Source organism: Aythya marila (genome assembly GCF_965140915.1).
Source record: "Aythya marila genome assembly, chromosome: 24".
Lineage (NCBI taxonomy): Eukaryota > Metazoa > Chordata > Aves > Anseriformes > Anatidae > Aythya > Aythya marila.
Genome location: NC_139065.1, coordinates 2842972 through 2856075, shown reverse-complemented (window position 1 = coordinate 2856075; position 13104 = coordinate 2842972). Strand labels below are relative to the sequence as shown.

At 48.4% G+C, this 13104-nt stretch overlaps 1 protein-coding gene across 8 annotated transcripts in view; it reads left to right on the top strand.

The window, feature by feature from the left end:
• PPP1R12B (protein phosphatase 1 regulatory subunit 12B) overlaps positions 1-13104 on the top strand; it is a 112858-nt gene that overhangs the window by 73707 nt on the left and 26047 nt on the right. Inside the window, exon 1 of one of the 8 annotated variants that reach the window (XM_082778354.1) lies at positions 10829-11519. The exons of the other annotated variants lie outside the window; for them this stretch is intronic. Within the exon in view, the coding sequence (XP_082634480.1) occupies positions 11418-11519 (102 nt within the window). The 5' untranslated portion in view covers positions 10829-11417. Of the gene's footprint in view, positions 1-10828; positions 11520-13104 lie in introns of those variants that run through there. 8 annotated transcript variants of the gene reach the window in all.

Here is a 13104-nt window from a genome sequence, read left to right as displayed (position 1 = left end):
GATGAGAAAAGAGTTTGGCCTCAATCTAGTCTCCATTTCTCAGCAAGTAAAAATAATAAAATAAAAATAAGAAATATTTGCAAGAGTCTCAAGGATCACACGAGCAGTACCAGGCTGAGCACTGGGGATGGGCTTGCATTAGGGAACCTCTGCGGCTCACAACAAAGCAGTGACCGAAATATTACCGAGGATTCAGTCATGGTGAGGCTAATGAGTATGAAGACCGTATGATCAGTCCAGGTGCAAATCAGTGCAAATCTAGTTTGGGATGCAGCATTTGAAGGGTGATGATGAAGACTAAAGAGAACGGTCCGGTGTTACATTTTGGAGAGGGTTTTCCCTGTCCCTGGCTCTTTTGCCTTTGACTTATACCTGACTTCTGCCATTGCTATTACATAGTAGAAGAAATTGGGACCAATCTGGAAGAAAAGTGGACTTCGAATGATGTATCATCCATAACAGAAGTAGAAAAGTGTTTGTAATCATTTTACCTCCTTGCATTTCTCTTCCGTGGCATTGCAAATGTGCCTCACCCTTGGGTCATACGGTTTGTCAAGGGAAAGCTTTAAATACGGCAGAATGCACCGAGTGTCATGTTGGTAAAGTAACAACTCTCTGGGCAATAAAAGTGTCAAAGAAAACATCTGTTTTCATGAACTTCCCCTAGGACAGTCTGTATAGCACAATATAAAACCCAGACACATTAACGGGATTAACTTTTATGCAGAAATAATGCTGAAGCGTACGATTATGGATTATGGTCGCAGTAAGTGTATTAAATAAGCTCCATTCTTGCCTTCCTGAACTTTGATTTACAAAACATGAGTATTTTAAATTCTGCAAAACACCACTCAAGCCCACTCTGTTTTGTAAATACTACGTTTTTTGCCTAATTGTATTATTAACATGAAATCACCAGATGCAACTGGATGCTAATAAAAACTAATCTCTCTCGGAAGGAATGAATTTCTAAGCTCGATTTTATGAATTCTAAGGGAAGACCAATGAACTGAGAAGTTCTTTATGCAAACTAAATGTCCTGATGTTATAGCTGTTTCCAAGTATGACTCGGGAGTCTTGATACTGGTATATTTCTTACCTATATTTTTGCTTTTAGTGGCGTTTTATCTTCCATGGAGACTTGCAATTTAGCTTTTGTAGCTGTGCTGTTTATCGCATCCATCTTTTAAAAAGATAAACAACCAAAAGATCAAAAGCCATTTCAGTTCATGTTTTCTTACTTGCCTGTTACAGCCAGACTGCATCTGTCGGGAGCCCTGGGAGTCCCAGCTACGGATCCCACTAGTTTATTGTCCTCTTTTCCCACTTTGAGCAGTGCGAGGCGTAGCACTGTGCAGGCTGTTGACATGCTTGCGGACTGTCTTTTTAAGCTAAGGAAGGATCCGAGCCCTCCACTTTCTGGCCTCGGATTGCCTAATATGGTAAGGTATGTCCTCGGGCTGCACTGTTTTGCTGAGATACCAGGGAAAGTTGACTAAGAAAATGGAACAAAATAGGTGAACTTCTTGCTAGCTGATAAGAAGGGAAAATCATTTAATCTAGATAGCATTTTAGGATCCTTCTCATCGTCAGCCTTACTGATAGCATTATAGGATACTGCTCATCGTCCGCCTTACTGCTCCTAGCCTTGGGTCCCATTTGAGGAATAAGGATGCAGGAATTTTGCCCTGGTTTTACCCTTGACTATTTACTTATAGCATAGATGCAGTGTGACGTGGGAGGGAAGCCATCTGGCCCACATCCAAGGTAATGTAGGTGGTAGCTGTGCGTCACTTGCAGGGCTATAGTTAAATGATAGAGAACTTAATTATGTGGAAAGCAAGGCTGTGAGAGATTGGGTCTGTTTAGTCCTGTTTATAAACAAAATGCTCTAATGGATTGTGTGTGCTGCAGCGAGAGGAGATCTTTAATATGAGTGCAGCTAGCAGTATCAAGATGGGTTTAAAATAGCAGAAAATTGCTGCAAGAGCATGAGTTAGTGTTTTGCTGTAGAGCTTTAAGTGTGGCGAAGAACATTTGTATTGTATTTGGAGTACCCTGGCTTCCTTGGGAGGTAGAGGGGGAAGACTATAGAACTTCAAATTCATTCTGCAAATATTTCTACAAAAAAATCTTCACCTCTGCACAGACGATTTGCCTCATGAGCTCTCCAGCCTGATATGCCTCTGTTGTTTTTACTTAACCTTAATGTTTTGAGAAGGTTATTGGGCTTACTGTCTGCCATCCCTGTCGGTACGGCATTTAAATCATCAGCATGGCTGTCCAGTTCCTATTTACAGCTCTGGGAAAACACATTGTTTGTGCTTAAAGCCAAGCAGGCCAAGTCGGCTACGTAGACTACAGGGTTACAGCTAAGTACGTTCAGGTTAATTCCTGCAATTCACCGAGCTGCTGAATTAGGAAGGTGTAATGTGAAGCAGTGGCCACGATGGAGCTGAGTAACACAAAACCAGCTAATAGCCGATTCACGGGTCCTGGTAAGATGAAGCAAAATAGCAAGTCCTCCAGGAATGGTTTACAAGGTCATAGAGCCATAACTATTTAAGGTAACTTCATGCTTTAACTTCTTCTTTAGGAAATTACTCTCTCAATTTCTATGTAGTCCAAGGTGACAAATCTCTCTCAGTTGTCAGCAAGTGATTTCTCCTGAAGTTATGGAGCTGAGCTTAGCAATGAATCGGATACCACCGCCCCGAATGCCTTGGCTTTTGCTGGCATTGCTGGGAGGCCTGTGCAGTTAGTTCAAATTATCCCACTCCAGCCCAGGCTCCTGTTCCATTGCCGACATGGGATTGATCTCACTGGTGTCCAGGGATCCTTTTTCTTCCCAGAAGGAACCAGGAGCAGTGTGATGACACAGTGCATGGGGTGGCAGCAGGATCAGCAGCGTGTGGATGCCTCTCTCCACCTCCAGTTCCACGTGAATGTGGTGCAGCCCCTCCAGGAGACAGGACTGGTTGCACTCAGTGTGGTTATTAGCCTGCCTCCGCTGGGTGAGGAGCGGTGTAATTCCCTGGAACATATCCCAAAGACGAGCTAAACCCAACTCTTGTTTTATGGCTAGTTGTGTTCTTACACTTTTTGACTTTAAAAGTTCCCAGCATATGTTTGTGCTGATACATGTCATGGAGCATCATGCTAATTTTTGTTTGAAACTGTCAAACTCTATCTCATCATGACACGCTCAAAATTATGGAAGGGAAAAACATCTCCAACCACTTAACTACTTGTAGCGGGCTCTCTGCCCCCCGGGAGCTGATGATCACATTTCATTGTCAGTCATCCAGCAGGCCACAGCACGGGCGTCTCTCCTGATGTAGCTGAAAACATTCTTCAGAAAAATCCAACCTGCAGGACTGAAGTTGTCCCATGCAGCAGCAGATGTCGGGATAGCCCTGTTGTGATGTCTGCCTTACAGAGAGGGTGAATTGTGCATGGACGGTAGGAAATGGCTTCAGCAGATGCAGCACGAATGTGTTGCACCGGGTGCTTCCTTTCTAGCCCTCCTCACCAGTCTGCTGGCCAAAGCTTCCTTGTGGCCATGTGGCAAAGTCCCTGCGAGGTTAATAGTCTTGCAAGGACCATGCGGGATGATGTAGCCTCATGTTTAAGTAGTAAATGATTTGTCTCCCAGATCTGTCCAGAAGGAGTGAAAAGCTGAAGCTGTATTGCCAGATGGCTAAAAAGGAATGAAGAATAATCTACATTTGTTTGGAAAACTGAAGTCAAATTCTCTGGCAATAAAATATCCTTTGGAAACTACCACTGTAGGAAAAATTGTGTGTTCCAGTGACTCAAGCGTGGTGATGCTGTTTGTCACCCTTGTCTTTAAAAGGTCACTTTTTGTTCTGAGTTTATATCCTCCTACATGCTTTTGTTCAGAAAGAAGCCTCATATTTGGAAAGTCATTGTTTGGGGGTTTGTGTTGTTTGTTTTTTTTATAATTTAGACATGTAGTATCACTACCAGAAGTAACATGGTTTGGCAGGAGCTGCTTCATTATTTGGTATGTCAAGATGTAGAATCCTAAGCTGTAAAACTCCTTCCTGGCAGGGATTTGCAACCAGCTTTGGTTTTTCACGCCTCAGTATGTTTTCTTTACTCATTATAGTAGGTACCCAGTACAGAGCTAGTGCTGGGCACAGCTTTGTAATGGGCTTTTTTTTTCATTGCTCCTCGATTGCATCCTTGGGAGCGAACGTAACCTTCTGCACCACAATCTGCTGCTGCTGTTGAAAGAAGGCCAGAAATAGGCTTGAAACATAGTTAGATAGCAATGTGTTGAAGTTATACATTTGTTTGGCCAGCAGCACTAGGATATTGCGTTGTGTCAGCCAGTTGCTTCCACAGACAGGCGAACGCAAAGGTTTTACAGCCCTGGAGTGGCTGGGGAGGGTGGGAAGTATGCAAAATCTGATGAATTTCGATAAAGGGAAAAATGGATCTGTTAGTGCCTGAGCGCTCCGAGATTTTTATTTCTCTTGTCATATTTTGGAAAGTCCCGTGGCTGGAAATGGCTGTGTTTACATCTGGTTCTCATATTCCTCTTCACTTTCTTCGTTTCCCTGACACCGCCTGTTAATGTTTGCGAGTTTCTGCCGCATTCCTCCTCTGGAATTCGACATCTTTGTGCTTCCTCCCTGCTTTGTTAGAAAGCTGAATCAGGGAAGAGGTAACTCACCAATAAACACTTGCAACCGTTGAGCAACTTTTACTGGAAAATGTACTGTTCTAACACTACTTCATTCTTAATGGTAGTCAGTGGAGGAAAACTTCATTTTTGGCATGAGCAGGGCTCCAAACTGGACTTCAGAGTGGACAATGGAAAGAAAACATCTCTCCAGATGTTATCGTGCTGCTTTTTTGGAACAAAAGCATAATATTGACATTGGGAAAGAAGCCTGACTCTGAAAAGACAGAAGCAGCTTTTGGATGAACATGAAGCACATTATCTGCAGATCTCAGTCCTCCCCCTGGCGTGCAGTCATAGCGAGGGTTGTGGCATACGAGGACAGAGCCTTGGGGTTGCACCAGGCCTCTGGGTTCGTGGCTGGTCACACTTACAGCCTCAAATGGCACGAAATCTGGTTATTGATTCCATTGTCATCCATTTCTCCAACATCTTAGCATCATCCCTTGCAGAGCTGTGGTTAACGTAATGAAATCCTTCTCCCTCTTCTGCAAACTTTTCATTAAATTCAGCTCGCAGCTTCTGAAGTCAGGGAAGTCCCCGGAGCTGTTGGTGTACATCCCTCTTCTTGTCCTCTTCCAAGCGCTGGATTTGAGTGTTCACCTTGTTCATTCTTCCAAAATCTCAATTCTCCTCCACAGAACTGCTCGAATGCTCTCTCTTGCATGCATAATTTGGCACTTATAGGTGCTAAAATGAAGTTTCTCTGCTGAGAATGGTGTGGATTTTTTTTTAACTCTTTTAATCACTGCTTTTTTTCCCCATATTTGTAAGAAAACAAAAAGTCTGAAGTTTTATATTTAAACCTATATTTTCAGCCCGCACTAAAATTATCTGCTTCTACTCCTTCATGGTAACCCAGGTAAGCCTATTAGGTACAGCTCCCAGCCTTTTTGTGATAAATTTAGTGAGGGGAATAAAAAGTGGGGGAAAGTATGATGCTGTGCGTGCAATTATAGAATGTCAGCTGATGTGTACGTTCGGGAGGGGAGGAAGATCCTTCCCTCCTGCCTCCTATCCCTGAGACATAATGCCAGATCTGCTCCTGGGAATCCTAGGCAGTGCGCTGCAGATGAAAGCCTGCTCCCTTGTACAGTTTGTATTCCATTTATGGCAAACTGCTGCAGTGCCTTTACATCACGTTTACAACACAGCTCGTTGCCTGACCAATAATTTCTTTGCTACAGTCCTTCAGCCTTCTGTTGCCGAACAGAACCGTCGCTGCCTTTTTCAGTTCTAAGCAAACCCTGCGAAGCTATAATTGAACCTGTTAAAGCTTGCATATAATTTCGCCGTGATTTATTTACGGCGTTTTAAAGTGGTTTTTATAGAGCATGTATTTTCAATCAAGTTTTCGTTATCCAAAATAATAGTGGGCTGGGGATTACGGTGCATACAGCTGCTACAGCTTTGACCCTGAGCTGTCCCGCATCACAGCAGCGCTCGTCAGCCCTCTGGGTTCTTACAGTGTCTGCAAACTGGGTTGCAGTTCGCAGATAATGGAGAGTTGGCTGTACGAGGAGCAACATTTAGTATCACAACCTCTAAGGCAGGCTTCTCAGCACATCTCCTCGGATAGATAACAGTGCTGCTAATTTCAAACCAGCTCATTATGCGCTGAAACGAGCAGCTCCGCGACAGAACCAGCACAATTTCTTTTGCACAAAGGCGACGGGCGCGATGAATAAAGATGTGAGAGCAGCAGGAACGAGGCTCAGCCTTTTCTGTGCAGGTTAATTCCATTCCAAAAATTCTGGTCGAGCTCTTCAGACTATTTAACCACGAGATTCCCTGCAGAGGAAGAAGTGACTGGTGTCCCCGTACCCGGTACCGTACTACCAGTACTGTAACCTTTCATCCAGCTCTGGCACCCTGGATGCTAAAACAGGATCCCTGACTTGTCAGATCAAAGCTCGGGTTGATCACGGGCTTTTCCTTTGCAGGTAACGGTGCTCACATCCAAGCATTTGGATGTAGTAGAAGGATAGTGCAAGGCATGCAAGACATTCTTCCAGGGGAAAAAAAGTAATTGTAACACTTAGTGTGTGGAAAGACATTATTTAGGGCTTAAATAATCAGAAATGTAGGACATCTTGGGATGGATGGAATCCCAGGATTTGTTAAACTGTGCCCACAGTGTAAGCGCTCCTAATATTTGTTGTTTTGGGAGGTGCTCTACACTACAGATTTCAGTTTTGCATTCCAATCCAGTAACATAAAAGCAATTGGATATCAAATTTTGAGTCTGTTCTCTGTGGCTCGCATCAATAGTTCAATAGCTAATGGATATTTCATGTTTAAGCTGATTTTCTCTGCTTTTTTTACAGACTACTTTAGACCCAGAACAATGACTTTATGGGCATGTAGCGCCAGGATAGTTTATTTCACTCAGTCCCTCCAGAGAGGTGTCATAATAAATGTGGCTTTAGAATAGATTTAAGGATTGCATAAAATAAGAAATGTAGATTTCAGTATTTCCCTGGACTTGGACATGACTAAACATACAAACAGCGTGCTCTGCTCCTGCAGGAGCAGAATCCAGAAGCGAGGGTTGAGAAGATTTGTAATTGAATAGCAAAGAACTGAAGTCCCCAGGAGGTGCCAGCAGTGTCGGGCTCAGCGCAGCCTGACTTTAGCAGGGAATTCCTCTGCTCAGAGAAAAGTGAGCGAGATCATCCTCAAGGGCTGTGTTTGTGACTCCCAGCTGTGCCAATTTACCGATCCCTAGCGCCGAGGCCAGCCACCAAGGCAGGCTCACCCACGTTGCTGAACCATCGTCCTCTCCAAATTGCTCCAAAACCCTGCCAGGAGGTACGTGGTGTGGAGAGCAGCGTGGTGCAGCGTGGCCCCAGGGATGTCCTCAGCTCACCCCCTCCGTCAGCTGAGCCCTGGGTAGCCGGGGAAGGAGATGTGCTCTTCCATACGTGCCTGCTCGGGGGAGATAGGGAGGTTTGGCTGCAAATGAAAGAAAAGACAACTGAATGAGAAGTCATTCGGTGGCGTACAGGAGAGCGTGGTGAAACCTGATGTGGAAAATGACAGCTAGGACTTGGAGGAGATAGGCTTGGGATAATTTGTTCCAAAAATACCGACCGCTCTCCCTCATCCTTCAAGTTTTATTAGAATTCTTGTCTCCCGAGAGGGCTTCTGTTTTCCTTCTCCCCTGCGCTCCCGGAGAACATGCCGTGGGCTCACATCACCTGGGAGCATCGTTCTGCAGCGCTGGCTGTAAATCCTAGCTTTCTTTCCCATTTCTGTCTGCTGCAGGTTGGAAAGTTACCGTGCTGCTTCTATTCGCATTATCAGTGTAATATTCTGTAGGTGAAGGTTTTCAACACAGATTAAAAGGATATTTGATTTTTTCCCCTCAAATACGTGGCTCAGAGCTTCATCCTCTTTCTGGTACATCGTCTCCTCACATATGGGTTTCCCTCTTTGTTTACAAAAAAAAATGTTCTGCTTGGGTGCAAACACAAGTGTCCTGACCGAAGGAAGGGCAAGGATGGCTACCTCGAAGGACAAATGTCTGAAAAGCGCTCATAATCGCCATTGCTCAGAGCAGAGCAGAGATTTGTGCTGCTTTACCCCAAGTTGAGACAAAACTCGAGAGCGATGTTGCCCACAAACATGGTTCAGCCTGAAGTTAGGGCGGGTGCAAAGTCTCGTGCTGGGGTTTGGGTGAATATTGCTCATTATTATTCCTGGGAGCTGCAGAAAGACTCCGGCGCAGAATAAGCAGCGCCGCATCTCCAGCCCAGCGCAGGCTGGTGTTGCATACTGAGGAACATCCTGACAGGAGCCCTCAGATCTGAGCCGTGACCTTGAATCTCCGAGCCGTGGGGATGTGAGGACACGCGAGCTGCGAAGGAAGATCGGGTTGCAGACTTGCACAGGGGAAAACTAGAAAGGGAGAAACCCCGAAATTGGGCACCTTTGTTGAAACAGCGCTGAAACCCGCCGTGTTTTGCCGTATTGCATCTCATTTGCTGCCTTCCTCCTGCCTAACCAGGATGCAATTTCTCATGCTCGCCCTCCTCTTTAAAACGAGCTCTTGTCCACCAAGATGCGTTTTGTCAATCTGTGAGGCATCTGCACTGGATGACTAATTAACTTAATTAGGAGGGAAGAGAAAGCTCGCTTTTTGTTTTGGCGTGAGGCTCAAGCTGTGAGCTCTGCACGTCAGCGTTGATTTTTGGAGCTTTCCTGCCCCTCGGCACAAACGTGGCTCCGGAGGGCTGCGGCACTGGGTCACGTAGGGCTGGAGGGGAGGCAAAAAGGGACGAGCTGGGCTTGTTCAGCTCCACCTCGGTGACTAAGCTGGGCTCTGGCAGCCTTGTGATCGTGATTGAGACACGGCTGTGCCGCTCACCCCACGGGTTAGCCCAGTTTCAATTCCTCGTACTGTTTTGAAACCCCAGAAACCGAGAGCGGCGCGAAAGGACAGGCCGTGTGCGCGAGGGCTATAAATGTGCACTCAGTGCCCGAGTTTACCTCCTTGCTGCTGCTCCGAGAGCTGCAGGCTGGGGGTGATGAGCGCAACAGATGGAGGCTGGAAAGATCAAGGTCCTGCCCCAGCCTCCTTGAGCAGCGGGGTGCCTGTCGCTGCCTTCTCCTGCGTCTGGACTTCATTTCCATACCTTCCAAAGGGAATGCAGAAATATTTCCAGGGAGAATTCGACCCCTTCCAAACTTTTTTCCTTCCTGCAGCCAGTGAATAATGAATCCCCTCCTTTCTCATGCTGAGGTATCAAGCAGAAACCTGACCTCGAAGTGGCTTTCCCCGAGACCAGCGGTCCCACAGCCGCATTTCCTTCTCTGCGGCCACGCAGCGATGCTGCAGGGCTTCTCCCGGGCAGTGCTGGCTGCAGGAGGCATTCACACAGCTGGGCCAAGCACCGTGCCCTGGCTGTGGGTGTCAGTGAAATCACACGATCACCGTGCAAAAACAGGGCAGTGCTTCCAACCAACAGATCCGTGACTGTAGTAATATTTGCTAAGGAGTTCCATGTAGCTGTTCTTTTGCACTTACTATGAAATATTTTGTGATTTAAAGCGACCTGTGGAGCCGGAGCAGAATGTGGCCTGCAGGTGGGTTAACTCCGGGCACGCTGTTTGGGCAGGGGCTGGCTTGGGTGGCTGGAAGCACGTCCAGGTCACACCAAACCCTGCTGCCTGGCACCGCTTCATCAGCACTGCCCGAGCAGGGCTAGTTCGGGTACTGAGCTCACCCCTTCAGGTACTGGGGCTGACACCTTCCCAGCGAAGAAACCCAGAGGCTTTTGCAACCTTACACTTGCTGCGCTCCACTCTTGTCTTTAGCGTCTGGGAGCTATTAAATCAGCTCACCGCTGCGTGGCTGGGGGCACGTTTCCCGTGCGTTTTTCCACCAAACTCGCCGCGTGCTTCGCTGGGACCCCGAGAGCCTCCCGCTCGCCTTTCCTGCAGGCAGCCTTGCCTCTGGAGACGCTGCTAACGTCTGGTGGCTGCCCAGGGAGGCAGCGTTACAGCAGAGCTCGCTGGAGGTTTGCTGAGGGAGAGGTGCCTGCCCTCCCCACCCCTCCTCTCCTCCAAGCTCCTCTCCCCTCCTCCTCGATCCCAGAAGCTGGGCTGAGCGGGTCCATTACGCAGGCGAAGTGTCGCCTTCTCGCAGCTCCAAACAGGCTGCTGAGCAAACAACAAAAATCCTGTTGTGCTGCATGAATGTGTACTCCCTTTAATGGTATGAACTGCTCCGTGTCCTTTGAAATATCTCCCTTTGTCACAGCCACAACATGCGTGCTGGGGCTGGCGGCTGGAATTTCAGCTTTGCAAAGTGCAGCCGCTTCGCCTCCGACCCCCAGCTCTCAGCCTGCCGGGCCTTGGGAGCTTAGAAGTTTTTTTTTTTTACTTTTTGTCCTGTTTCTCTTCTTCTTTTTTTTTTTTTTTTCCTTTTTTCCCTACAAGTGGCAGCCCAAATCCCAAGCTGAAAGTGAATCGCTGCTGCTGGCCGCCCTCCAGCATTCCTGGCTGCGCGAGTAAGGATCTGGAATGTCAGAGGCAGCGGGGAGGGAAGGGAGAAGCGTGCGCGTGGGTAAAGGCGCCCGGGAGGAGGAGGAGGACGGAACAAAACACAACTTCATCTGGACTGCCCCTTTCCAAACCAGTGTTTGTTCCTGATTTATGCTTTCGCGTTTCACTTAAAGCATGCAGCTCCGCGCGGTTACGGCAGAGAGCTCGCAGCAGCGCTCGGGAGTGAAACAGGTTTTTGTTGTGTTTTTTTTTTATTTTTTTTCACAAAAGCTTCGTGTCTCTAGATAAACTCAGCCTTTTCTCTGGCTCTTCCTCTTGAGGCGGGAGATTTTTCCTCCTCCCGTTTTCGGGGGGGGGGGGGAGAGCCTCCTGGTCGCGCGGCACGGACGCGAGGAAATGCCCTTTTGTGGAGATCGCGGGACGGGGCCCGGACGGTGAGGGTGGCACGGCGCCGGATCGCACCGCGTCCCTGACACTGCCTCTTCTGCCTGGACAAGAGACGTTGCGGAGCCTCAGCTCTCTCTGCAGCAGATTAATGCCTAAAATTATACACCCTAAACAGCGGGGTTTAATTACCAGAGCTGTGAATAGTTTAATTAGTTTGTTCTGACCTTGGAAGAAGGACCTGCCCAGCGCTGTAGAGCGACAGGAAGGCAAGACTTTTACTCCTTCTCAAAGCTACCCAGCCTGCGAGGCCATGTCGTCCCTGTACACCAGGAGTAAGGAATATACTCGAAGCAGGAAGGCTCAGTCAGATTCGCCCCCATCCTCTCCTTCCCCGATTGCAAAGACACTCAGAGTAAGCAGCCTTTTCCTTTCTGTATTGCAGGGAGACCCGCTCGGTGAGCGGAGGCGGTGGTGGTGGTTTGTTGTCTTGCCCTTGCAGACCTGCGTCTGGGGTTTGTTTGGGAAAGAGGATCGTTTAAATGAAACTTGGGAAGGTGCCTCTGGTAGCAACAGGTTTTAAGAAAGCTGCAAATTCCTGGAGCCCTCGTGCTGCGATGGTTTGCGCTGCTGGCTGCGGGGGGCTGTGTGATGGCAGCTGCCCCCCTGCCCTGCTCACCGTGGGCAGAAACATCCCTCTCCAGCAGCCTGGTGCTACAAGAAAGCATCTCGGATGAAAACGAGGCACAACCTGAGCAGCTTGTTAAGCTGCGCTCTTCCCATCAGTGCTTTTGATACTGCTGGCACAACGGGGTTTGCTCTCCGGTGGGGTTTTAAGCCTCGGGGCTGCTGTGAACCGTGGCATCGTTTAAGAATTTCCACAACACAAAAAGAAAACCACCTGTTACGGACGGGCTGGCAGGCTGAGAGAGTTGTCTCGTCCTCCCTGAACTGGGGTGGTGTCCTGATCTAAGGAGGTGTTTGAGAGTGGGAACACCTTGTGACAGTGTTGGTGTTAGCTCTCGGGCAGCTCCCAGTCCCGCTGGTTGTAGGGCAGCCTCTTTGCAGTCAAGCAGTGTTATCGTGCCAGCGTCAAAGCCTGGAGGAATTAGTTTGAAAAAAGGCAGACTAATTTTAGATGCAAGCATTAAATGAAGCCGAGCGCTGCTGTTTGCTCACATCAGATCCGCGGGGTCTGCTCCTTTGTAGCGACAGGTCTGGGTCTGGGAAAGGCACAGCCCTAAATCTGCAGAGGGGTCAGCCCGCTGCCGTGGCCGTAGTGGAAGCTGCAGCCTCGGCACCTTCCCTGCTGCCAGGAGAAGAGCTCGGTGCTTCGGTCCTGCATTCAGCTGGGGCAGCTCTGGGGAGCTGGAGGTGCTCCCTGCCCGTCCCCTCCTCTCGGCTGGGCTCCTGCACCAGCTCACCCAGCTGTGCTCTCCCCAGTGAACTGACCCAGCATCGCTAAGCAGCTTCACAGAAGGTGGGAAACAGGTTCCTAGTCACAGCATACAACTGAGAAACGTTTCAATTTCTCTCAGAAACCAAGTGTGTGGTGTTTTTTTTTTTAAATCAGCCCTGTTCTGCGTACACACTGACTCATTTTCCCCTCCTGATCCAGCACATAAACGTGACAAACATCTCACACGAGCTCTGACTGCCGTATTCACTTGCATGGCGCGTGCCTGATGGCGTTGATGCAAGTAGTGACGGGCTCTGGGGGGCTACAGGGTCGAGCTGTGGGAGTTCCCAGGTGCCCGGTGGGAAAGGGAGAGCCTGGCGAAGAGTTTTCCTTGGCCCCTTGTGATTCTGGTGAGCAAGGAAGCCCTGCTTATTCTTGCAGTGTCAATGGTGCTGGACGTAGCACCGGAGCATCGCTGTGGGAGAAGCCGTGCCGCAGGCAGGTTGGCTGACGGGTGGCTGTAGGAACCTGTCCCGGTGTGTCAGGGCTGGGGAAATGCTGATGCCTTGGAAGGGTTTAGCTCAAACCAAAGCAAAGGGTT